We start from the raw sequence: 25,454 nt of genomic DNA, 5'->3' as shown, positions 1-25,454 counted from the left end.
CAGTGGCACAAAAATTACGCAATGTTCCTCTTTCTATGAGAGAAGAGGTAAAAAAGGAGATAAAGAACTTAGAGGAACAGGTTGTTATAGAGAGTATTGATGCCAGTGAATGGGTGTCTCCTTTAGTTGTACTGAGGAAGAAATCTGGGAAATTAAGGATATGTGTCGACATGCGTGAACTAAATAGATGTGTGATTCCAGAAAGGCACCCGCTTCCCAACATCCAGGAGGTGGTTTCTACCATTGGTCCATCAAAACATTTCTCCACTCTCGATTTAACCTCAGCTTATCACCAGGTGAAGTTGCATAAATAATCTAGGTGTGTGGCAGCATTTATCACGCCAGATGGATTGTATCAATATAAAAGACTACCTTTCGGACTCATATCTACTGCATCTGTCTTTCAAAAGATTATGCATAAATTATTTGAAGGAGACCATGGCATCATCTGTTTCCAAGATGACATTTTAGTACATGCTGTTGACCAAAGAACACATGATGAGAGACTACGACATCTGTGCAGGAAGCTATACGATGCTGGCATGACCTTAAGTAAAGAAAAATGTAAGATGAATTGTCGTGAAATCGAATATTTGGGACATACTATATCATCTGAAGGTGTACGACCAAAGAAACAACTACTATATGCTATTGAGAATATGCCAAGACCCAAATCTAAAGAAGAAGTGCATGCTTTCATTGGCATGGCCGAGTATTACTCAAAATTCATGCGTGATTTTGCTATGCACACCATTCACCTTCGCGAACTTTTGAAAGGAAAAGCATTTGCATGGAACAGGGAGTGTGAAGAGGAATTTGTGTGGATAAAACATGAATTGAACAAAGAACCATCTTTGAGGAATTTCAGAAGTGGCGAGAAAACTGTTATCACGACGGATGCCAGTAATGTGGGTCTAGGGGCAGTTGTCACACAGGAGATTGATGGCAAGGAGAGACTGAATGCATCTGCAATGTAGGTTGTTGAAAGGGGTGGAAAAATCATATGCAGCTATTGAAAAAGAGACATTGGCCATCAAATAGGCCCCAGAGAAATTTCGGAACTTTATTTGGGGTGCGGAAGTGGAATTCCGTATGGACCACAAACCACTAGTCCATGTCATAATGAATAAAGGATTGGATAATGTCTCAAATTGTATAAAAAGATGGGTCATACTCCTGCAAGAATATAATTGTGTGGTGAGATATGTAACGGGGACAGGAAATCGTGCTGACGACTGCCTTTCAAGTCTTACTAATGTCTCTGAGGTAGATGATGATGAGGAAATGAAGTCTGAAGTTGTGCTCAACATTGAAGGTTTGTCTATATCGGAGAAGGAATGGGAAGAAGCGGAGGAGTCGGACACGACATTTCTGGATTTGAGGCAGATCATTCTAAGTGGAAACTCTTTAATGAAGACCAAATATGAAGAGAATGGACTGTCAGAATATTGGAAAGTTGCTAATGAACTCAAAGTGGAGAATAACTTGGGGAACTTGAGGAACGACAGAATTATTCCACCCATGAGTCTACACAAAAGAATTATTGAGTGAAGACGAAGCAAAGGATACGTGACGAATTCTGGTGGCCAGGATATGATCTACAGTTCGAGAGAGTTATACGAGACTGTATCCTTTGCAAAGAGAGTGATAGGGGATTTGTGAGTGAAAAATATCCCATGGTAGTCACAGACCTTCCAGGTAACATTTGGGAAGATCTTGGTATGGATATACTGGGTCCGATTTACAGTGAGGGCGAGCAACAATATTGCTTAGTAATCATTGATCTTTTGACTAGGTGGGTTGAGGTCATGATTAAACCATGTATGACTGCAAAAATGGTGGTTGAATTTTTAACGGAAGTTTGTGGAAGGGAAGGTTTGCCCAAAAGTATATTTACGGACAATGGAGTTCAATTCCGTTCAAGGGAGATGAAAAGGTTTTGTGAAGAAAATTCTATTATGCATAAAAGGAGTGCCATATATCACCCACAGACAAATGGGATGGTTGAGCATTTCAACAGGGAACTTAAGGATGCTGTGCGATGGGCTTGGGCCAATGGGGTGAAATAGGAAGAAGCAGTTAGGCAGAAGATAAATGCTCACCGTTTCACAACACATTGCACGACAGGTCTATCACCATTTGAGATGAGCAGAGGTCGGAAGGCCAACTCTAAGTTGACTCCGCCTTGGATGAAAAGAACGACTATGGTGAAGAAAGATTTTGGAGATGCGTGTGAGAACATTAGAGAAATGCAGTTGAAGGACAAGAGAGCTCATGACAGGTCTGCAGGTAGAAATGCAAATAGGGCACCACTGGTGGTTGGGGGACTGGTGAGGGTCAAACTCCCACCAGTTCTAACGAATGGTCCATTTAAGTGGTCAAAGCCTGTTGGTGTGGTTGAAGTGTTCAAGCATGCAGTAAGGGTGGAGGATGGAAGAGTTTGGAATTTGCAAAGGGTATGTGTATTGAAAACACCCAGTGTGAATGCACCAGAACATGGTGAAAATCTTAGAGTGAAAGGTAGTGGTAAGGAATTGTGTGATGTTGAAAAGCGTTGTAAAATTGTAGTGAGTAAGAAGAATCCGTCAGTAATTTCCTTGCCAAAACCTAAAACAGATTCTTCGCGCACAACAAGGAGAGGAAGGGTCATTTATGATCCTCGTGTTATGAAGGACTTTGTGTGGGGACATTGACTTTTGACCACAATGTAAAGATTGTAAAATAGTTGGGGGGTAAGTTTATTTTGTCAAGATAAGTTAAGGAGGGGAGATGTGTAGTATTGTATTGTATTGTTTACATATGCTCTATCATGACGAGCAAGGCACGAGAAGAATGCAGGTGAGCTTCGTAGAATGCAGTAGACGCGTTTGTCAGGAGAAGCAGAGCGAGCCATTCGAATATCAACATTCAACGTCTGTCGTTGGCAGAGCTCGATGTATATCTTATCTACTCCTCATAATATATAGATATAAAGTAATAAATACATTTCCTTACCTCCGTGGGTCGTGCCATCATTACACTTCAGAAATGAAGGCTAGGGAGGCCTGTGTCAGAGTGTGAGTCAGCCAAAAGTGTAGGAGGAGAGGAAGTAGTGGCAAAAGCCTCAACTGAAACACGCTTCATGGGCTGAATGACCAAGAAGGTGGATGGTAGTGCTGGGGTCGGCTTGACCTGAGGGGTAGATAGAGAGAGGTGGGAGGAAAGAAGAAAGTGGTTGCTCCAAAAGAGACGAGTGGTGAGAGGGTTAGAGAGGGGGAGGTCTGAAGCGATCAGAACATCCAAGGTGTGCCAGGCAGAGTGAGTCGGGCCACAGGGGAGAATAGAGAGAGAGAGAGAGAGTCACAGAGGTTGTGAAAGAGCCCAGAAGAGAGGCAAGTAGCATCCAAGTAGAGGTTCAGGTCTCCGAGGAAGAGAAGTTGAGAGGTAGAGGCAAGGAGGGAGGAGGCGAGGTCAGCTCACTCAGAGAGGAAGTGGGCGACCTGGACAGACGGCCTGTAGGTAGTGGCCACAGTGAGAGAGAGGCCTAGAGAGATAGAGAGCCTGCAGACCAGACATTCAAAGGAGGAGTAGTCCTGTGGTGGAATGACAGAAACAGGGATCCATTCCAGGAAAAACAAGGCTATACCTCCAGCTGGGACAGTTGGTTCTGTGTTCAGAGAGGAATTGTACACTGCTATTGTTATAAAAACTGTAGCTCTGGTAATACAGTACACAACTCGACTTTTAAAAATGGATTATGACATTAATATGCCTTCTCATAACGAACAGTCAGCTAAAAATGGATATCCAGACTTAGAAACTGGTAAACTGACATTTAAAACAGGAAATACCATTGACGGCCAGTGAATCGATTACATCGACAATGAATAACAACGTTTCTTACCTGGAATACCCACGGACACAGCCACTTCTTGGATAATGATGGTGGTCATAAATTACTACAAGAAAATGAAAAAAATGTTATTGCAGGAAACGTGTCTGATACACAACTTTATGGTTGATGGGTACAGGTTGCATCAAGCAGTCATGGATAAAGACCCTCTGGGTAGGCCCAAGAGGGGGCCTTTTAATTGGTATATCAAAAAGTTATATCTCTAGGGGAGTGGAAGTGATGGCTAATAAGTCTTATATTTGGCAATTGAAAATATCACAGTGTGTTGGTGGAAAGGGAAAGAAAATGTTGATAAATACATATGTACCTCCTGATAATATGCTCACCTTGGATATTTTTGATACTTGGCAGGGACTTAAATGCACACTGTATGGATACGCAACGTGTTGAGCAGACTACGCTGGTTAAAGCAGAATGTAAAATGAAACAATCGGAAAAAGGTGCTCAAGGTTAGCGATAGAATGTAGGATGATAATGCTTAATGGTCAAACCTGTGGGGATACTCCTGGTTAGTACACATGGAAAGGGTGGGGAAACGTCTGCTACATTAGATTATCTAATATATAAAGCTGAATGTATGTATGTGTGTGTGTGTATGCTTGCCCGGCTTTACCAATCCACACAGATGAACCCACGTCTACCAAATATTGCATGGATTCCTCTTTTGTCTGGGGCAAGATCGTAGTCTATGTTTGAATGCAAAAATCATATATGCAAAAACATTTTTGGATGTGTGTGTGTATGTTTGTCCAGCTATACAAATCTACACCAGTGAACCCACTGCTACCAGAGTTTTGCATGGATTGCTCATTTGTCAGTGGCATGATTGTAGTTTATGTTTGGATGCAAATAATTCACTCCGTAGACACCCTCATTTACTCATGCTCCCCTCGATTCACTACAGTAGGTACTAGAAGGAGGCAAAATTTGGAAAAGTGTCTGAAGCTAAATGTTCCCTGTGTTGGCTATTCCTTTGAAATGTAGTACTACTGTATACAGTTCGAAAGTGTTATTAAAGCATTTTTAAAGGGAATTAAAAAAAGAATTACATTTCTTTTATCACGCCACTGCAAATATGGGAAATGGCAGGGTTACAGTTTACTTAAGTTCATTCGCGAGAAGGGAGCACAATCAATCTATCTTGCACATTTTCTCAAATGTGCTGAAGCCACTGAGTGACTGAAACATGCCGCACAAAAAACGAACATCACTTGGAAAAGCTCCATCTGATGCAAAGCGAAAATCAATATCAAGAGCTTCTGAAACACAACAACAAACAGTAGCAAGACTTGCCGACCACAGAACAAGAGCAACATCCTCCAGGGCACATGAGACACCAGAGCAAACTGAAGCAAGACTTGCTGACATGAGGACAAGAGCAACATCTTCCAGGGAACATGAGACACCACTCGATCAAGACACAGGCAATGCCGGGTACCCGAGCTAGTTTTTGTATAAACGGTGAAGATATAGAGAGCATGCAGGAACTGTCTGCCAGTGTCATCCGGTATAGCTTTCATGAAATGGTAACTCTGACCTTGATGTCCCCTTAAGATATTGGTGATGTGTACATTTATGGTCCATTAAAAGCCTAAACATAATGCAGAATTTCCTGGATAAATTGACAAGTGAGGAATGACAGCTCAGGCCAATTCAGCATTATTCCCTAATCTTAGGAGAAACCTTCCAAACACAGCAATCAACCTTTCCGCACCTCCCCTGGTCACAAATCATGGATGCAGTGCTCAGCCCCGGGTCAATAATAATTGCAGTGGTTGCATAAGCGTTTGTGTATCTAAACGTCTCGAACAAAATCTTCCAATTTCTGGCTTTCCCGCAGATATACACTGCCATCATTGCAATCGTTATTTCAATGCTGGACTATGCTAACAGTTTTAGGCGCTCCAGTCTACCAACTATCCAGGTTTCAAAGAGTCCAAAACGCAGCTGCACGAATGCTGCTACACTCCGGATTCAGAGACCACATATCCCCAGTCCTGATCTCACTTCATTGACTCCCAGTTGGGAGAATAATAGTCTTCAAAACTCTTTACATCATCTTCAAGGCACTTAATGGAACTGGACCTGAATTTCTGAGAAATAAACTCAAAATACACATCCCCAGATGCACCCTTAGATCATTATGAGAACTCTCACTTGTAGTTCCCCGTTTCTCCAAAATGAAACTAGGTGGATCGTCCTTTCCAGTCCTCACCACCAAACTATCCCTCTCAGCATCAGGGCCATAGCTGGGGCGAACCAAAAGAAAGAGTCGGACTAGACTTTAGCAATTCAAGGGTTTTAATTTAAATTATTTAAAAAAATGCCTAGCTGTCTCTATGACTATGAGGGTTATTCCCTCACAAAGAAACTAAACTAAGGGTGCTCATCAGTTGTCCAAAACAAAATAGTCCTTAACCCAAAACCTAATCGCTATCTGACCCTACCACGTTAGGAAAACTGAACATAAAAATAAGCCAGAGTAGTAGCCTTTCCACTTTGCTTCATCTGGCTTAAATTATTTGGGCTGCTCCCAAATAATGTCCCTTAACAGTTGGTCAAATGTTTATCAAAGTAATGTTTTCAATCTTCTTTTCATGTTCCTTATAACCAGCTTTTTTTTAAAGGAAAAATAATTCTCTTGTTGCTACTCCACCACTTTAGACCTTGTCCTTCAAAGTGTTCTTGGTTTGGGTTTGAACAGGGGAAACCTCCAGGTTCGCTTCTCTCCTCGTGTTGAACAAGGTTACATATCTTTCTAGGGCTCCCCAAAGCCCTTTGGCACTCTGATTTGCTTAAATTGGCAGAGTCTCCATTGGGCATCTGCCCGTGTCCAGCGTTTGGGTTTCTCGGGCCCCTGTAACTCATTTGGCCTCCTCCTGCGCCTCTTATAGAAATGTTTCTTGTTTGTCTTGGGCTCCCAAAGCACACTGGCCCTCTGGTTTGCTTAACTGAGCAGGGTTCCTCATGGGTTTCTGACCATATCCAGCATTCAGGTTCTCGGTCTCCCGTAATCCTTTTGGCTTCTCCAGTAGTCAGGGACATCACTGTTTAGCCCTCTCCCCAGCTTTACATTCTCAGGATCATTCACTTCCCTCCCTCTACCAGGCTCAACAGGTTCACACTTCTTATACAGGGATCGGGTCTCTGGTCTCTACGCTGTGGTCTGGTCTCGGCGTCGCTTAACGGGCCCCAGTCCCACGACTGCTGCTGTGATGTGGTTGCACCACCAGGCAAGACGGTCTCAGTACCATCCCTGTCTCGTTCTATCCGCATTTGCCGTTGTCGCCTTTCGGGATGCCAGCCTTCCGGCATCCCTCATGCAGTCTGCTCACTCTCCACGCTGCCGCTGGCTCTGCGGTTTAGCGTGGCTCTGCCTTTCCAGGATGGTATTCTGTCAGAGGCTCGTCTGTGCGTAGAAGTGTTTCTCTTCTATTCATGGTCCTCTTTTTATGTTCGTAGCCACAAACAAAAGGGGTGTGTCAGCCTTCTTTGACTGAGTTTGAGTTTAAGGGGAATCCAGCATCACCTGAAGCCAAAGTGATCGGAGCAATGCCCCTCACTACTGAATTTAAAACAGTGTTTGCATCAGTCTTTTTGATGCTCATATATGCAATCTATTCCTGATAGGTAATTTCTTATAGGAATGGGAGTCCTTGTTCCCTATAGGGGAGTCACTCCCAGTGAAGTCCCACTTTCCCAGACCCCTAAGGAGGGTCTTGCTTAGCAGGCTCACCTCCCTAGCCTCAAAGGGGGTGGCTCCACCCTGGGGAGAAGGGATGCATAGTCCAGATTCATCACACTACATACAAAGGATTCAGAAAACTTTGCTCTTCACTTACTAGGGGCACACACAGGGATGACGCCTGAAACACGGCACTTTACAAACCTTTCAAGGACAACTATCATCAACTGACAACTCTGACCACAAATTTTGCATGGCGACACCTTTCCCTTCCCATTACTTTCACAAACATTAATTATTACCTGGTCTTCTTTCACAGCAAGCTTGGATCAGGAGTCTCTTCCTTCTCCAACAATGTATTATGTTTCATGTTGTTCAACATCAAAATTCATTACCCAATGCATGATAAAAGATGGCATCTCTTCTCAACAAATTTTGTTTTTTGTCTCTTTGGAGGATAAAGCCATATCCACCTACTCAGCTCGTGCATCCACATTTACTATCAACTTTCACTTTTCTTCTTGCAATTGAGGGAGACCTACAAATAGCTTTTAGATCTTGCACATGGTCTCTTCCTAAACTAAAGTGAGCACCATTATGTCAAAACTGTAAGGCTGCCGATAACACACATAGTGATCAGACACTACCAATATCATACACGTCGGATGCCCTATACTAATCCTCAGCATATAATGGGAGCCACAATGAGTAGATTGAGATTTGGCTTCCTGCATCTCCAGCTCACAAATGTTCTGTACCCATCACGGTTACCCAACATTTCCTTTAAGATTAAACACATTCACAAGGCGCCAGTACCTATCAAATCCTTACTCAGAGAGAGGTGGAAACATTATGGCACCAAACAGAACTGTATCTCGTAACATCTTCCCCTCCCCTCCTTTTGTTTTCCAGACACATTCATCTCTAACACGTCAACTGTTGGTGCTGACTTCTTATTCAGCCGGCTTGGCAAAACCAGTGGTCCTCCGGCATTGCGTCCGGTTACTATCTGACCTGGTGAAAGCCTCCACAATACTAGGGCCCACTTGAGCACCTCTCAATTCCTTCACACAACCATCAAAGTAGTGTCCAGATTTACCTGGCCTAGGTTATGCCATCACAATAAATCGAACTACACATAACCTTCCCACTTCCATCAAACAATGACCTTCATTTATCACACATGCACCCATATAATTTACAACCATATACCTCCAACCTCTTCCCTTTATGTACTTCCCATCTGTACATGCTTTCCATTTGTCCCTTCCCTCTTTTCTCCTCACTCTCCCAGTCCATGTCTATCGTCTTACTAACTGTCCAATCTCTAACGTCATTCTTGCTCTTTCGAGAGTGCAGGATCTGACAACACCCAGGCGGGGTCAAAATACGCCTAATTATCGGACAAGGCTTAGGTGACGTAAGACCACTACAACGATGAAGGACTTAGTATAAATGCTGGATAACATAACAAAATACCTTATGCAGTGTTTCTTTAAATGATGACCCAATAGCAACTGGCAAGGGGGATCTGGTGGCCTCCTAGCCAGTCAGGAGGCTCAGAACAAGATCTTTACCTCATGGTAAAGCTCATGGTTTACTTCATGATAAAAATGGATGCAGGAGGCCGCCATCTTCCCTGGCGGGAATGAGGTAATTGCACTCGAGGCCCTGCACTCCCCTTACCCACCCACTCAACCCCAAATTCAATACCCCTCACCCACCCCCGCCCCACTTACATTTACACTCCTTTTCCCTCAATGGCACCAGCAACACTCTGTAATGGCAATGGCCAACAAGGAAAGGGAGAAGGGACTACGTGTAGTTCCTGTTAGGGAGAATTCTCATTTTATGGCTAATTTCCCTTACCTATAGAGTCCCCCAGAAGCTTTGCTGGATTTCAAGTGTTTGTTTTTTTCTTCTGCTAAGAGTGAGACTCTTTTTCCCACTGTTAGGCATTTTTGATATGTGTGTTCTAGGCTATTTTTGTTTTTAATGCCTATGGAGTTTCTCTCCCCTCTATAGGAACCATCTTTATTCACATGTGTTACCCAGCACCCTCTGTGCCGTGACACAGGGGTGTTGTAGCGACCCCCAAACACAGACTCCATACCCTGGGACTGACTACTGTCTCCCAGGGCATGTAAAGTCCAAATTGACTTTACTAGTCAATTGTTATGAACTAAACCAGTTGCAACCATCTTACCATGGAGGTACTGGAAAGGGTTAATAGTTTTTCCCTTATGTTCATTTTCGAGAGGGTACCGTACAGTCCCTCTCTCAAAAGTTTCTGGCTGGTGGCAGTGGTTACTACCATAAATATTCAACCGCAAATATTTTCCTATGGGATTTTCCCATTGTTCAAGGCTACCACATTTTCTGACAGCCTCTAACATACCGCCGGTGTATTTTAATACTAACTTTACTCCGGTAGGATTTATTTGCCAGAACTTTAATATAACTTCTTTCTCGTGTCTTTCTCTAAACTCCTAACCCAGGTCAGGGATCCTTTGTTCGTCCTTTTGGCGGGCTTCTGCCAAGAAGCCCTCCTTTCGGTACCACTGAGTCTGGGGTGGGACCATTGTGTGGGAGGGGGGGAGTAGGACCCCTGGACAGGGTTGCCTCAGCAACCCATATCGCACTCTATCCTGATAGGCTGGAGGGACTCCCGCCAAGATGACCACTCCACTGTGTGAGTGACAGCTAGGCTGTATGAATGGGGATCTGTTTGCATAAAAGCAGGGTCCTGAGGACTGTAAGAGCAAGACGTCGCCACTGGAACTAAGCAGCCGAAGAGGAGAGAAGCCAAAGACATCTGCAATGACTGAACCACCAGTGAAGCCCTGCTGCAGCGTCTCACCACTTTTCTCCACACGAAGAGAGAAGATCTTGATCTGCAAGAGCCTTCTTCCCTTGAGCTGGTAGGGCCAACCAATTTGCCAATCGCCTTCCCGGACCTGCCTTTGTGGAATCTCCCGTACCCTGTACTTGGAGGCCGGATAGCCAGGCACCAGTCCACCCGGACCGCGATTTAAAGGAGCGTACCTTTAATTCGCCGGGCAGCACCGCGGCTAGTTTCATCCCTGGGAAGTGCAGTAACTCGAACCTTCCTCCAAGACGAGAGCCTCTCTTCCTCTGCTGGATCACCCAAATTGCAGGAACTACCAGGAACCACCGCCACCGCAGTAGCCACTTCTTTATTTTAAAGGTACATTGTTCCGCCATGCCGCCCTTTCTTTGCGGTAGCACTAAAGGTGTTTTAAATCCTTTACCTACCTGTTGGGTTGGCCGCCCCTCTCTCTTAACATTGTCCTTCAACTTCTGCATCCGCCTTTTCAAAATCGTTAACTAAAGACTTGACTGCAGCTACAAGAACATTTTGCTCCTGGCCCTTGCCCTGTACCACTGACTCTGGCACAGGTCTACTGACTTTGCCTACATTTGTTAGAACTGCCTTCTTTAGATTGATTCTCAACTAGAACTGTGTTGGTGCACCTACTTCTTATAACTACCCTTTTCTTCCCCTTTCTAAACCTTGTGAAATGCCATTTTGCTCAGTTTTCATTTAAGTATTGCCTATACTGATGCACTGTCTTGCTTAATCTGGTTCACAAACTTATGGGAAGTGTTGCTAGGGTGTGTAAGAAGGTATTTCTCTATAACTTGTACTTTCCCTCCCTTGTGAGAAATTGATAGAGTATCCCTTGTGTGTGGTTTTCACTGTGCCGTTTTGCTCAGTTTTCACTCTGATTCACTTGGTCTACAATTTAACTAGGGAGTGTGTATATTTTTCCTCTGACTTATTTAACTTGCTTGATGACTGTGATACATGTGTATTATTGGAACTGTATAAAATAAATATATATATACTTTTTAAATACAAAGCTTTGGTCAGTGTTTCCTTGTGCCATAGTACTGTAGGCCTATTGTGTAAACCCTGAATACTGCTCATCTCCCTCTTGAGATAAGTCTGACTGCTCAGCCACAGCTACCAACTAAATCTTTGTGGTACAGACTGATACCAAAGGGGATTTATTGCTCTCACCTCTGGTCCTAATCTTGTGTAGTGCTCCCTAAGGGAACTGCACAGGATTCTGCCTAACACTTCCTTTGTCCCTAATCCATTGTGACCATCTTTATTTGTACTTTTTTTTTTAAGCTGAGAAACTGCCACTGTGCTGTTTCTCAAACTATTAGCATCCCAGTAAACATGCCAGGTTGCTAGTAGCAGGTACCAGGGCAGGTAATGCCCGGGCTAACATTAAAGCCCTCACTTTGCTCGTGCTTCTAACTGGCCCGTCTATTACCTGGCTTGGTAAATCCCATGCCCGTTGGGGCTTTATTGCTTGATAAATTTCCAAGAGGACAACTTACGAGTTAACTGACCGCCTCTAAAATGGAGCCAGCCTGCACTTTGCGGGCTCCAATCTCAGCAAGCAACACCCAGACTCAATCCTACCAAGGTCCACAAATTGAATAACCCTACATTGGATAATCATAACAGCTAATATTATAGCGCTTAGAAGCAAGCAGCATAGAGCACTAAGATTGTCTAAATACGTATTATTTTTGTCATAAACTAGGTTTTGCATATTTCGTCTTTTGAACCAATCATCAGTAACTAATAATTTAAAATAGCTTGGGATATTTTTGTGTTTTGCCTCTCTCACACTATGTATCTTAAATTCCCACATCTTTGGCTGTGATACATCGGATAAAGCAGGAACGTCGTGTGGGGGTCACCAGGGGTCACAGCCAGGATCCCTGTATTCTCCCTTGCTACCCCTGCAATCTCCCTTGCTACCCCATCAGAGTGAAGGCTGGGCCGGGGCTTGCAGCACGAGATGCAAGCATTCAGTAGGGGTTGGAGCGGACGTGACATGTGGCACGTGTCACATGCCACGTTCAGCTCCAACCCCTTCTTCTCCGGCTTCCTCACAGCTCATAAATAGGTACCAGAAAGCTCTCCCAGCTTCCTGGTTCCTGTTTGTGAGCAGCACGGAGGAGCTGAGGGTGGCCTGGAGTGACGGACCAAAGCAGGAAAAACAGGTAAGAAGGCGTTTTCTGTTAAATGTGATGTGTATTTTACATGTGTGAAGTGCATGTCAGATGTATGTATGTGCTATGGGTCCGTGAGTGGTGGGTGAATGAGATGAAATGTGATAGTATGTGTGTGTGTTTGAATGTTCTTGGTGGGTGGGAGTGTGCCTGTGTAGAGAATTCAGTGAGATTGAATGTACGAGAAGGTGTATGAGTGAGTGACCGGTGGGTGAATGAGTATGAATGTGATAGTGTGTTTCAAGGTTCTGGATGGGTACATGCCTGTGTGGAGAATGCACGGTGATTGGATGCAGAAGAAGGTGTATAGGTCAGTGAGCGGTGGGTGAATGAGTAGGAATGTGATAGTGGGTGTTTGAATGTTCTGGGTGGGTAGGTGCGTTCCTGTGTGGACAATGCAGTGCAAGTGGATGTGAGAGAGTGAATGTGAGTGTGTTTGTACAAATGTTCTGGGTAGGTGGGTGCCAGTGTAAGCATATGTGAGAGAAGGTATATGGTGAGTCGGTGAGTGAATGGGCATGAATGTGATTGTGTGTGTGTGTCTGTCTGTCTGTCTCGCCCTGGGAGACTGGGGAGCACTAGAGCATTTTTGACGTATCCTCTATTGACTTTGCATGTTTTACTGGTATTTTCGGGCGAAGCCAAGTTCATGTGTATCATTACCTGGCTAGATTGGCACTTTGGTACAGCCAGTCTAGCCATTGTGTACTGTGGCATAACATTTATTACTCAGCATCTTTGATAAAGCAAGCATGATAAGCAGTATTACCTTTCTAGACTGACATTTTGGTGTAGCGGCCTGTATATATCTTACTGTAGCATGACGTTTTATCAACTGAGCATTTATGATGAAGCAAGGATGATAAATGTTCTTATGGGTCTAGACTGGCTTACATTGGAACCAGTTTGGACATGTTTTCTTATTGTGACATGCCACTTTTAATGGCCAAACACACAGGAGTATTTTCTTACATATGAGTACAGGCATATATTGGCAGAGCCAGCTTTGCACCTAGTGCCAGTAATGATACTATAACAAAATCCCAAAGTGAACATGAGTATGTTCTTATATGGGAATAATAGCATATGTTGGTGGAGCCAGCATGGAAATGTATGGGCTTAGCCAGCAGTTTTTTATACTGACTTATATGGAAGGGACCGGCATGACAATGCATTGGAAAATGCGCTTGTGCACTTTTGGTGACTTGCATCTATTGTACTTTTTTTCCTTGAGTTACCCTACACCCTGCAAAACCGATTGCAAACTGTCTGGCCTTATACTCAAATTATCATAGAAGGTGTGCTGTGTAATGGACCATTTTAACCCATTATTCTAAACCTGTTCGCATGGGAGGGAGAAGAATCCCCCTGCCCTCCCCCAAACCCATTTCCGTTAGTTCGGGCCCCCTCGCAATCGCATACTTGTAGCAAATATTTACACCCTCCAATAAAACAACTCACCAGCCACCACTGGTGGCTGATATATTTTGGGACCAGTCACCTCCCCCCTTCTTTCTACGCCGGGTGAAACATTTAAGGTATGATTAAAAAACATATTTACTTCTTTCCCTTGGAGTAGTGCATGCCCCTGCAGCAGCATAATCTTCATGGACATTGCACACACGTGGTTGTCCGGCCCGGCCTGGGGTATGGAGTGCCCTGTGCTTTGTTAAGGGGCTAGGGAGGGGGCCTCAGCATGGTTCTCAGGGGGGCCCCCACATTTTGTGCTATGCCACTGATTGGGCTCTGCTCAACTTGAACGCATTCAAGTGTGATGTGAATGGTTGAGAGGGGCCACAAACTCAACCAGAACCTTGCTCTGGTGCAACACTGTTTAAGGAAATAAGTGTTGGACAAAGAGTCTCAGAAGTGAGAGAGCCATGGAGTGACCTACCCCTCTCCCTGCTCAAACTCCTCCTTGTAAAGAGCTTTATGGAAACTTCATTCAAGTGCCGGTCCTGTGGGTCATTGAATAATGCACCTCACACATAGAGCTCTGAAAATTGTAGAAGCATTGAGCCCCACTCTTGTGGGAAGTGCAGCCGCCTCCTCTCCCCACACCTCAACCAGTTAAACAAAAATTGGGACAATATGTGGTTGCTTGTCACATAACTTAAAGATAAATGCATACAGAGACAAGTGGCCTCAGCTCACACCCGCACAATAGATTTCTTCTATCATAGTGTTGGCTGACTCATAGATACATTTATAACCAGGGCAATTTCGTTGATATTAAATCCTGGTCAATTACTTAATTTTCAGGCCTTACTCATGAAGCATTTTGCTCCTGGGTAAACAGACAGCGCACGCCTCCCCAGGTCAGTGCTTTTTTAACACAGCAACGCCACAGATAACATGTACTTCTGTGTCCATTGATCTATAGATGTTTCATACACCAGCTGTAGCCCGTGTTAGAGATTTTGTTACCCTGTTACATGCAATAAGTATGTTTTATGTATAGGCTCCACGTTTAATCTAGAAAATGACATTGCCCAAATGTGTGATTGTGGACAAATCTCGCCTTCCTCTGTGCCTCAGTTCTTATATCTGGTTGAAAGGAGAGCGCCTGGAAACACGGGTGTTAGACGCATCTGAAGGTTGTGCGCCATCACTTCCCGTGATGTTATTTGGGGTTGAGGTCACATAACATCTGTTCCTGTGATGTCATCAGAGGTCAAGTGTTGTGTGATATCACTTCCTCTACCCCTGGCATTTTGGTGAAATGACGTCCCTGAGTTAAAGTGTTTTATTTTATGTTTTTATTCATAAGTGTCTGTTTTAACCTCGTGTTTTTTTCATACTTCATTGAATTATACAGCTTAGTTACTAAATCGCCCGAAGGCTCTGCTCACCTTCCAGCAAAGGAGCTGTCTGGTGACCTTTAAGAAACCAAACCACCATTCTACGTGTGTGTGATTTGGGCTTGCGTTCTACTTGAGTGCGTGGAAAACACATCTCGATGAACAACCAGTAAATTGGGAGGGGATTCAAAAGCACTCAGGGGGTGAACAGTACAGCATCAAGGCAATCACAGGTGTTAAAAGTCATCAAGCACTTTAAACGAAGAAATCCGTAGGATTTAGGAGAAACAAAGCTTCGAAGCAAGGACAATATCAAACTGATTCAAACACTGATAATAAGATAAGTCGTTTTTTTTAAACTGAAAGACATTGCAGTTCATTGTCTGAGGCCATCTGCAGAATTTATAGAACAATGGCACAGGATTGCCAAGCCAATGCTGGCGAATGATGTGCGCATTAGTTTGCAAAGTGGTACAGTTTGAGTTTGGTAGAATTACTGCCACTGGTAAATGCCACCTCTGTGGTATTTCTGTAAATCCACCCTTGTCACAGTTTACTTCTGGCGGTAGTAGATTTTCTGGCATACCACCAGCAGTGTTTCTGCAATACCACTGCCGAGCCGCAGTCTCTGAAGTCAAACATTGTTATGTCCATTGCCACCTTCAGTGTGATGGTGGAAATGGATAATGTAGAGTAGTGATTGATACCATTACTGTACGGGTTTGGGATGCAAAGAAAAGGGTATTTCCTGACCCTTTCGTGCATTTCATGATTAAGGAGGTGGGAAGCCCACCCTTTTAGGCCGTATTGAAAGTGACACATACATACATGTTTCAATCACTGCTTTGAATGGAAGCTCCTGTGCTCACCCTGCTACCAGGAAAGAGGCTGCCGGGTGACCTTTTAAGATACCACCATTCCACAATACTACATGTGTGTGATTTGGGCTTCAGTTCTACTTGAGTGGAGGGAAAGCACATCTTTTTGTAACCCTTAACTGTACACCATTCTGTACAGTTAAGGAGGTTGTACATACTTGTGGGTTATTTCCAAAATGTGCACCTCCACCATTGGGGTGGAGGCACACATAGGCATCCTCAGGCTAAAATTCGCTGGAGGACTGCCTCTCCAGCAGTATTACAGTGAAATTCCGCTGGGGGAAATACCTCCAAACCCTGAATATGGTGGATGGCGACTGGTGGCATTTTGCAAATACCAGCGCAATCAGCATTACCACCAAACCCCTTCCATCTATTCCTAATCCTAGGTTATTCCCTTCCACACGCTCCCCTTCATTTTATCATATTGTTAATTTTAACATTTGCGGCATGCCACCCAAAGCAATGCTTGGATGAGTTGAACGCCAAGCCGGTACTTTGGGTAGATACTGTAGGTGTAAGCTTAAAGATACTTAAAGATAGCTTAGAGATACTTAAAATGTTTGCTGTCTTTTCAAAATGGCCTTGAGTGGTCGGTTTCACTTGCCTTTGGTTTCATTTCAATGTGTCCTTGTAAATGAAAGCAAACAAACCATCTTTGCTTGCTCAAGCACTCTAACTTAGAAGATCACATTTTACAGTGACTCATATATTAATCCAAAAACCTCTTTCACAGGGTTTTTGCTCCACATTCTTACCCAGTTAAAACGTTTAATATAAAAAATATTCAACTGTGCTTGAATAGAAATGGCTAAGTGAAAGATATAGTTATTTAGATTTATTGAGAACAAGGGGGTCACTTGGAGCAGAAATAATTTACAAATGAGGCAGGTACAGAGGGCGAAGGTTCCTTTCTAAAGGAAGAGAATTGCCTTATTAAATCAGGCCGCCTGGGTGATGAAGGGGGAGGAGTGAGAGCATCCACCTGGGACAGAAGGACAGCACAACATAGTTATTAACATGATGCAAACTTCCTCAATAAATCACTGAAATATGTAGAGAAACTGTCTCTCTCATGTCACCACATGATGCATTTTGGAAAGACTCAATCTTCACACCGAAACATCACGTGGACAGGCGATTTTTGGTTTTCCCTGAACTATCAGATCCAGTATTTAATATCTATCCTAAATGAAGTGAGCTTTAATCAAATCGATCCAAAAAGCATACTCCTCCTTAGCACATAAGAGGTTAAGGACATTGAAATATTCTCAGGATTCTGAACTAACATTGGGTTCTTGAGTGAGCAAGATGAAGATACTAGCTCCATCAGACCATGTATTTTTCAAATGAGTGCATAAACCCTGCTGAAGATCCACCCGAGGGTGGTGAAACATGCGTAGAGGTGATTATAGGATCCAAGAGGGGATTATAAGATTCAAGAAGGAGTGTAACAAAAGAACTGTTTAAGATTATTTTGAATCATGAAGAAATTAACCAACAAGCACTAAACAAATAAAGGTTTTTCTTTGAGGAAGAAATATTTCTCGTTTTATTGGAAGTCACCAAGTGCATTAAAAGAGATTGTCCATAAGGCGCTTTGTCACATAATCTCCACATATTTCTTGAGCAATTTTCATTACTTTTTGGCAGACACAAAAGCAGTAGTTTAAGACAAGCGGCTTGACAACCACAAAAAAGGTAGATGTCGCCTGTGTGTGCCTGCACATATTTCAATCATTTCAATCTTCACACAGGTTGTACACACATTCGACCTTTATCAGCAAAAGTTGAATGCGAAAGCCCCAGGTTCTCCAATGTCATTATCTGGACACTATCACTACAACCATCCTGACGGCCAACTTTCACACGGTATTCTTCACACAACCAGGAACATGCTTCCCCGCCGTTTAGAATTTTGGGAACAAACAGAAAGAGCATTGTTATATTCCTATCAATCTCATCACAAAGACATGTTAGTGTAGGAAGAATTTCATTGCAGGCCTGCACTATATACCTGCGGTCCTGTGGCAGGGGTCCCATAACATAAGGGCAATATATTAATTTAATTGTAGTATTTTCTTTTGCATACAAAGCAACTGCTGACTGTGAACATTCAAATGCTGTTAATGCAGAAAAAACGCTGCCCACTTTTCTGACCCAACTACTTCATTTGCTTTCTAAAAATATGCTGAACGAAAGCTTGTGAACCATTGGTCAGCACATGCCATTTTACCCTCCTCCTATAAATATCCCCTACAAGTACTCGAATGCAATAGGTTGCGCGCCAGAAAGCCCAAACTGGCTAATTTTGTCACACCTGTCATGGGACCACTTGAGATCCTGTGCAATGAGCTGTACTACTTTGAAGACAGAAAAGCCTCTTTGCTAAAGTCACATGGTTTAGGTAATTTGTCCCATTGCATCCAGCACATTGTTATGTATAACATTTGCAGTTCCACAAAAATGTTTAAACACTTTTCTTGTGAACCAAACAGCTCAACAAATGTGAAGACAGGTGAACTGTGTCCTGTATGGCAGATTGGGCTCTAGGGCAAGTAGGGTGAGTCTTGACCCTGAAGCCACTCCCCAGTGTGAGATAAAACGAAAATAACAATGGCTGACCTGCTTCCCAAGCAATACACAAATCTCTCTGAAAGGCTTTGGTAAGGCTTCCAGGAACACTTGGTTCCTCGTGATAAGCTTCAGAGAGCTGAACGGAGCTTTGCTTTTGAAGAATGAGTCCCGGCAAGAGTTGATCATTTAGGCAATTAAGAGTGCCACTAAGCAAGTACACCTTTCTGTCTAGGCGCTTTACAAGAATTGCTACTACCAACCCCAAGGGAATCCCAGGGCATCTAACAGGAGCGGGTCGGCTGTTTTGTGCCCAGGATAGCAACATGTAATTTTTTCTCCTCAGATTGGTATCGTGGGCCGAACGGGTGCCGGCAAATCCTCGCTCACAAACTGTGTTTTCCGTATCATTGAAGCAGCCGGAGGCAAGATGCTGATTGACGGGATTGACATAGCGACCATAGGGCTCCACGACCTCAGGCAACGGTTGACCATAATCCCACAGGTAAGAACTCAGTGCCCTGCTTATTGCCCAATATCACCTTCTTCAAATATTTCGAAGGATCAGCTGTGGGACCAAGGCCAAGCCCTGGCTCATAATCACATAGAAAGGAGCCTCTTCCTATGGTGGCAGCAGCACAACCCCCCTTTCTATGACATGTTTTAATAAAGCCATCCAACAGCTCTGCCATATCCACCAGCTAGTGGATCATGTGAAAAAGTAGACATCCCAATCTGCCTTACTGTTAAGAATGATGATCCATTAAGATGTCCTGTCACTTTATAGTTACAGTAAATACATCAGTGGGATTTACCCATATTATACAGTCCTGTTGGTGTTGCAGTATACATCATACAGCAATTCAATAGACCAGTCTCCTATAGAGTGTCAGTCTAGTCCAGCAGGCCTGATCCTGGGATAATTAATAGTACTCAGAAATACATGTATTTGCTCTAATTCTCAGCAACTTGTATTGTTAGAATCCTAGCCTCACACTCCATTTTGCCCATAATCTTCATTTTTTTGCTTTACTTTGCTGTTTAGAATGCTATAGTCTTAGTTGTAGGCTGGCACCAATTTGGAAACATAAGGGTCATAGGCTCTTATGATACGTTTGGCAGATTTCCGAATGGAAACAAGGCGTACCGTATTTATTGTTACTGCATGCTGTATTCCTGGAAATTTGCTTCATTCTGAAAAATCTTCTGGGTTGGTGGAAAAAGAAGCTAATTTGCAGAAATACTGTAAGTTGCATTTCTGGAAATCGACATGCATTATTTTTCAATGTTTTTGATTCATTTCCCTCTTCAGTTTCAGGATGGAAATGGGCGGTGTATTAGTGGATCGTGACGCTACCATACACACATTTTTAGTGCCTAAAGGGGTCATTTGAGATCCTTTGTAAATTATGTTTCAGACGGGGGGCATTTGAGATAACCACGTTTTCACTCTGTCCTGTTGATCTCATAGGTGGCAGGTATCGATCCACAAAACACCAAATAAATAATGCATCTAGTTCAGGAAAAGGGCCATATCGCCCAACGTGGACCAGCAAATGTAAGTGGGTAAGCAGACTCTACTCTCCTGTTGGACCCAAGAGCCCCATGCAGCCCTCTACTGGCAGGACAAGGAAACTGCAGCGATGGCCGGGAAGTGTAGACAAAGCTGGATTATGCATATAACTCCCAGAAGGGCCCAGCCTCAGCCCAAGAGAAATCCACCCACCCACAAAATGATTAGCATTTTCATAAGGCTCCTAGCAGCTCTCAAGAATTTCCAGGAATTCCGGATTAGAAATCTTAATCCCAGAGGAACCAGAGATGTAAGAGTGCCCATAGTTCCTCCGAGCTTTCTGATCTATGGTCGTGGCTACTCGGAGCCTAGGAAACAAACTAGATGGGTGTGTGCTCCCCTGTTGCCGGGGGCAATGGTTGAATACACCTAGGCAGTTCAGGAAGGCCTCAAAGCCTGTGCCTAAGGAATCTAAGGTCTCTGCATACATGCCTTATAATGGACAGTGCCACCCCCACGCCCTCAAGAATATTTTTCTTAATGGAAATGTCTTCTTTGACTTAGCTAGCCTGCAGTGCATTATTTTGCAGACTTAATTCGGTTCCATGTGATAATATCCCTGCAAAAAGTTAGCCATACAAGAATGGCGCAGTTTTTTCCCGGCGATATTACCATATGGAACCTGCGGGGGACACCCCTGCAACCCCTGCTCCAATTTACCCCATATTTTGTCCCCATGAATAATGTCGCCTATGTTGTTTCCTGGCGACTATATGTATGGTGACATTTATGGGGATAACATTACCTGATACCCTTATTATAATTGAATTCTGTCATACTGCCTTGCAGGGACTTAGTTATCAGTTCACTACATACAAAGGCGATACCCATTCTCTCTTCTCCACCTTGGGCCAATCTTGCATGGCTCCGGGTGGGCGCAGATTCTTTGTCACGCTCTCCTGATGTGCCCCCCCCAGCACTCATGCTGCATGCAGCCAATTCCTAGCTCTGAGGATCTCATCCCTTCTCTTGATTGAATGTTCTTCTGGTAAGAACACCAAAGTCTATACATACATACATACATGCCAAACATCACTATCACTCACCCTTATGTTTCCCTACATATTGTGAGTTAAGTCAGAATGCTTTTGTCTCCCTGACATTTCCCACTCTTCCCCTTTCCTGTTCTCATTGGCTGTTTCCTTTTCACCCCACAGGCCAGAGTCTGGCTGCTACCTTGCGCGGAGTCACATTTAGTCATTATAGGGACATGCTTCTGAGCTTTAATACCACTAGTGTGGCGATGGAAGGATAGCTCAGGGGTAACACGCTCACCTTGGAAGCAACACTATGCGGAGCAACACAGGTTTGATTCCCGGGTTCGTGCTTAGAAACCTCTGGGGATTAAGCGTGTTATAAATAAGCCATTATATTTATGCAGCATAACATACTACTGGTATAGCATAACCATAATAGCAATTGATTATTAGTCCTACGGCTTCCTGCCTATGTCAAAAAAATGCAACTAATGTTTACACAAAACACTGTAGTAATAAAACGACCCACTAGGGGGGCAGCAGTGGGTAACAAAGAACACTCCTCTTCCTTCCCAAAAACGGTAATCCCATTGCTTGTTTAAACATATTTATTTATTTATTTGTATTTGTAAAGCGCGCTTGCAGCCCATAAGGCATTGAGGCGCTGTTACAGAAGACGAAAGGACTTATGATTTACAAACAAGTGACCAGAGGTATAAAAACATTAATGGGACAACTCAGGGTAAAATAAATAACCTTCTGAGCTTGCAATTGTTTCCTCAAATTACAGTTCACAAATGCATTAAAAAGTCTTGTAGCATCTCTAAAACTTTGTCTTAGACCAGCAACCACTCATTGATTTCCGTACTTTGCTGTGTGGTAACTTTTTGGCGAGGGTGCACTTGTATTCACGTCATGTACTATGAATAAATAGTATGATGACTGCGTCAAGCAATTCTCAAGGGCAGGTGTCATGCCTGTAAAACCCCCGAGAGAGATCATTAAAGACACCTTGGGTTGGACCATGTCAAGTGTGACAAGCTCGGCATTTGGCTGCCGTCACAGTGCATTCTGGCCCTTTTTAGGTCTGCGTTTATAGTGGGAAAATAAAGGGCAAACAGAATACAGAATTATGTGAATTAAACGCTAGAACTTGTACAATACCTCGGTCCTTATCCAGGATAACTTGAAAGCTTTTATTGAACTCGGTCTTTCTGAGGGCTTCATTTCTCTGCGTCAGACTATCAGGCTATTGGTGACCGAAAGGATAGAGCACCTGTAAGAATTTTTATGTCCAATTTCAAAATGAACACATTGGAAACTGTTTTGGTGTTGCTTGCTGGATGGAGTGTGTGACGAGTAAGAGTCCCATGGGGAGGGATCTTCATGTTGTTAGAATGTTCTTCCTGTTTACTTTTGTTGGGGCTCTACTGTGCAGCAGTTGGAGAGCAGCAGCCTTAGTTGTGGCTGTGCTTGGCTGCGCTGGGGGTCCTTTTTGTATTAAGCTTGTTAATAAAGCTTTCTCAGTAGTCACAGCGTGTCCCGCTTTTGTGACTTAACAGAAACCCAGGAAGCGCAGGAGGAGTGGGCAGCACCTGTTATTATCCCGTCTAAATGGGTAATAGTAATGTGAAAATGCAAGGTGCCAGCCAACTAAATATCCTTTGCACCGGATTAGTACTAATGCATGTAAACAATAGAGAATGGGGAGATTTCCCACAGTGGTGGCTGCATAGAAGTAGGAAGAAACCTATGCACACTTAATCGAATTATACAGGTTGCTTATAACACATCATGTCACAGTTGTGGTGGAAAAACAATGTTTCATTCAACAATGAGGCCGATGATATTGTCACCAATGCATTTCAGACCTGGCAGGGTCCTTCTTCGGGGCAACGTTTATAATAAATAAATAAAACATGAGAAACAAAAAAGAGAAATGAGGATGTATAGCAAATAAGGACCACATCGTCTCAAACGGGTTTTCCGTTTTGTTTGTCTCGCAGTCTCAGTGTTCTTTGTACAAGCGCCCTGATGCCCTTGGGCTATCGGCGCTATATAAAAACTAAATACATACATACATCAAAATGACAAGGCAGAGAAAGAAGTTGAAGAAAATCATAGCTGGCCTGAGTGTCACCAATAAAAAAAACACCAATGAGAGTTCAACATAGAGGACCCACCGAAACAAGAAATGTGTAAGAAAAGTGGGAACTAGTGAAAGCAGCACTGCCAACAATACTGTCCGTGTACTAGTATGCAAATGGATATAAAAACATAGATATCATACCTCGTGTGATTGTTGGGCGCTTGATCACAAGGTAAAGAAAAGGGTAAATGTCTCTACAAAAAAGTATGAAAAGAGAAGTATAATGTACGAAAAGAAACAGGAATCCAACAGGTCAGAAGGCAACCTGTCGCCATAAATTGATGCTAACCAGAGAATCCCGTCCCTACAAACCGTGCTTACCAGTGCTGGTCAGGATCCGAGATCCGGCACCAGATGTGTAGTCGGATCTCGGGATCCGGCCAGAGTCAGCCACCCAAGCCCATGAACCACGCTGGAAAAAAAAAGCGTCCGCGACGGCAGCATTGCCGTTTACCGCGGCTTTGGCACTGATGTGTAATTCACAATGCTCACTACATGCACAACTGAAAGGAGTCTGTTGTACATGTAGCGAGCATTGTGCTTTACACACCAGTGCCAGAGCAGCATAAAAGGCAATGCTGCCTTCGCGGGCGTTTTTTTTTTCGTTTTTTTTTTGGGCACAACAAAAAGAGCCAGGGCTCATCAAGGGGGCCTGGCCTAACTGCAGGGGTCCTGCTGGCCCGTTAGGCCACGCTCCCCGAGGAGCCCCGGCTCAATGGGCCACTGGCACCCCTGCCAGGCAGCCTTTTGTAGTGTTCAACACCCTCTCCCCTCTGGGGGAGGGTGTTGATCTCTGCATTTATTTTCCATAGGCTTGTCTGGCAGGGGACAGGGCCTCGCCTATTCAGCCTTAATGGTGGCGCTGCCCCTTGCCAGCTGAGTAGGGGCAGCGTCACCATTAAGGCTGAAAAGGTGAGGCCCCTGGAAGTGATGCCCTGTTCCTTAAGACTGAAACTAAATACTGAGCTTCAGTATTTAGAAAGCAAGGCCTCTGCTTCCAGCGGCCTCACGTTTTCTCCATAATGGTGGCGCCGGCCTACGTGCATCACTTGATTAAAGGGATGCCTCGCAGGTGCGACGCCACCATTATGGCTGAAAGGCATTTTTTTCTGGAGCCTGAAGCTTTCGCACACAAGGGAGAGCTTCAGGATTCAGAAAAAAATCCTTTTCATGTAGTGGCCGGGGCTGGCAGGGGAGATTAGTGGGCCCCACAGGGCCCCGCCTCAAATCAAAATTTCGGAGCCTGCTGGGGCTGAGCCCCTGCAGGCCCCGCCCCACTTAAAGCCCTGGCCTGCGGTAAAAGGCAACGTTGCCTTTGTGGGCGCTTTTTTTTCTTTCTTTTTTGAAGTATTTATCTGACCGGATGGCCACTACCAACCCCGCCCCCTCTAGACCACGCCACTCTGCCCCCCAACTCCTCCCCCACTCCGGCACTTGTGGGATCCCCCACCAAATAATTTCCATTTCCACCACTGGTGCTTACCCAAGGAATAAAGGAATGGTCCTGGAGCTGGAGCAGTCAGTTCTCCATAAGGAGTGAAGGAAGAGACCCTGAAGTACTCATAAAAATGTTCCTGTGCGCACGGGAGAACTGCGCGTGATGACGTCACGCCGCAATGATTTCATCACGCGATGATCGTGAACGTCCAGCAAATGGAACACACCAGTGGTTGAGAGGTGTTCGCAGGAGTTGAAATGTTAGGCTAAAGCCTGAATCCAGTGACGGTGCAGGAGGAAGCACACCCAAATTATATAAATATGTAGGATGTGCAGTATGAAGCAAGTGGATGCAGAGAGAGGGGAAAAAAGTAGGGAAAAGATTGGAATAAACTGCAGAACCAAAAATAAGAATATTACAAAATGAATA

General features: G+C 44.0%; 1 protein-coding gene across 1 annotated transcript in view; it reads left to right on the top strand.

Annotated features, from left to right (window-relative positions):
- Positions 1 to 25,454, top strand: part of ABCC2 (ATP binding cassette subfamily C member 2) — a 467,216-nt gene that overhangs the window by 420,299 nt on the left and 21,463 nt on the right. The window contains exon 29 of the mRNA XM_069611520.1: positions 19,235 to 19,393. Within this exon, the coding sequence (XP_069467621.1) occupies positions 19,235 to 19,393 (159 nt within the window). The remainder of the gene's footprint in view (positions 1 to 19,234; positions 19,394 to 25,454) is intronic.

This window comes from Ambystoma mexicanum, chromosome 8 (assembly GCF_040938575.1).
Source record: "Ambystoma mexicanum isolate Mex_15411 chromosome 8, UKY_AmexF1_1, whole genome shotgun sequence".
In the NCBI taxonomy this organism is placed as follows: Eukaryota; Metazoa; Chordata; class Amphibia; order Caudata; family Ambystomatidae; genus Ambystoma; species Ambystoma mexicanum.
The sequence above is the reverse complement of the archived record's forward strand: the minus strand, read 5'-3'. Positions and strand labels throughout refer to the sequence as shown.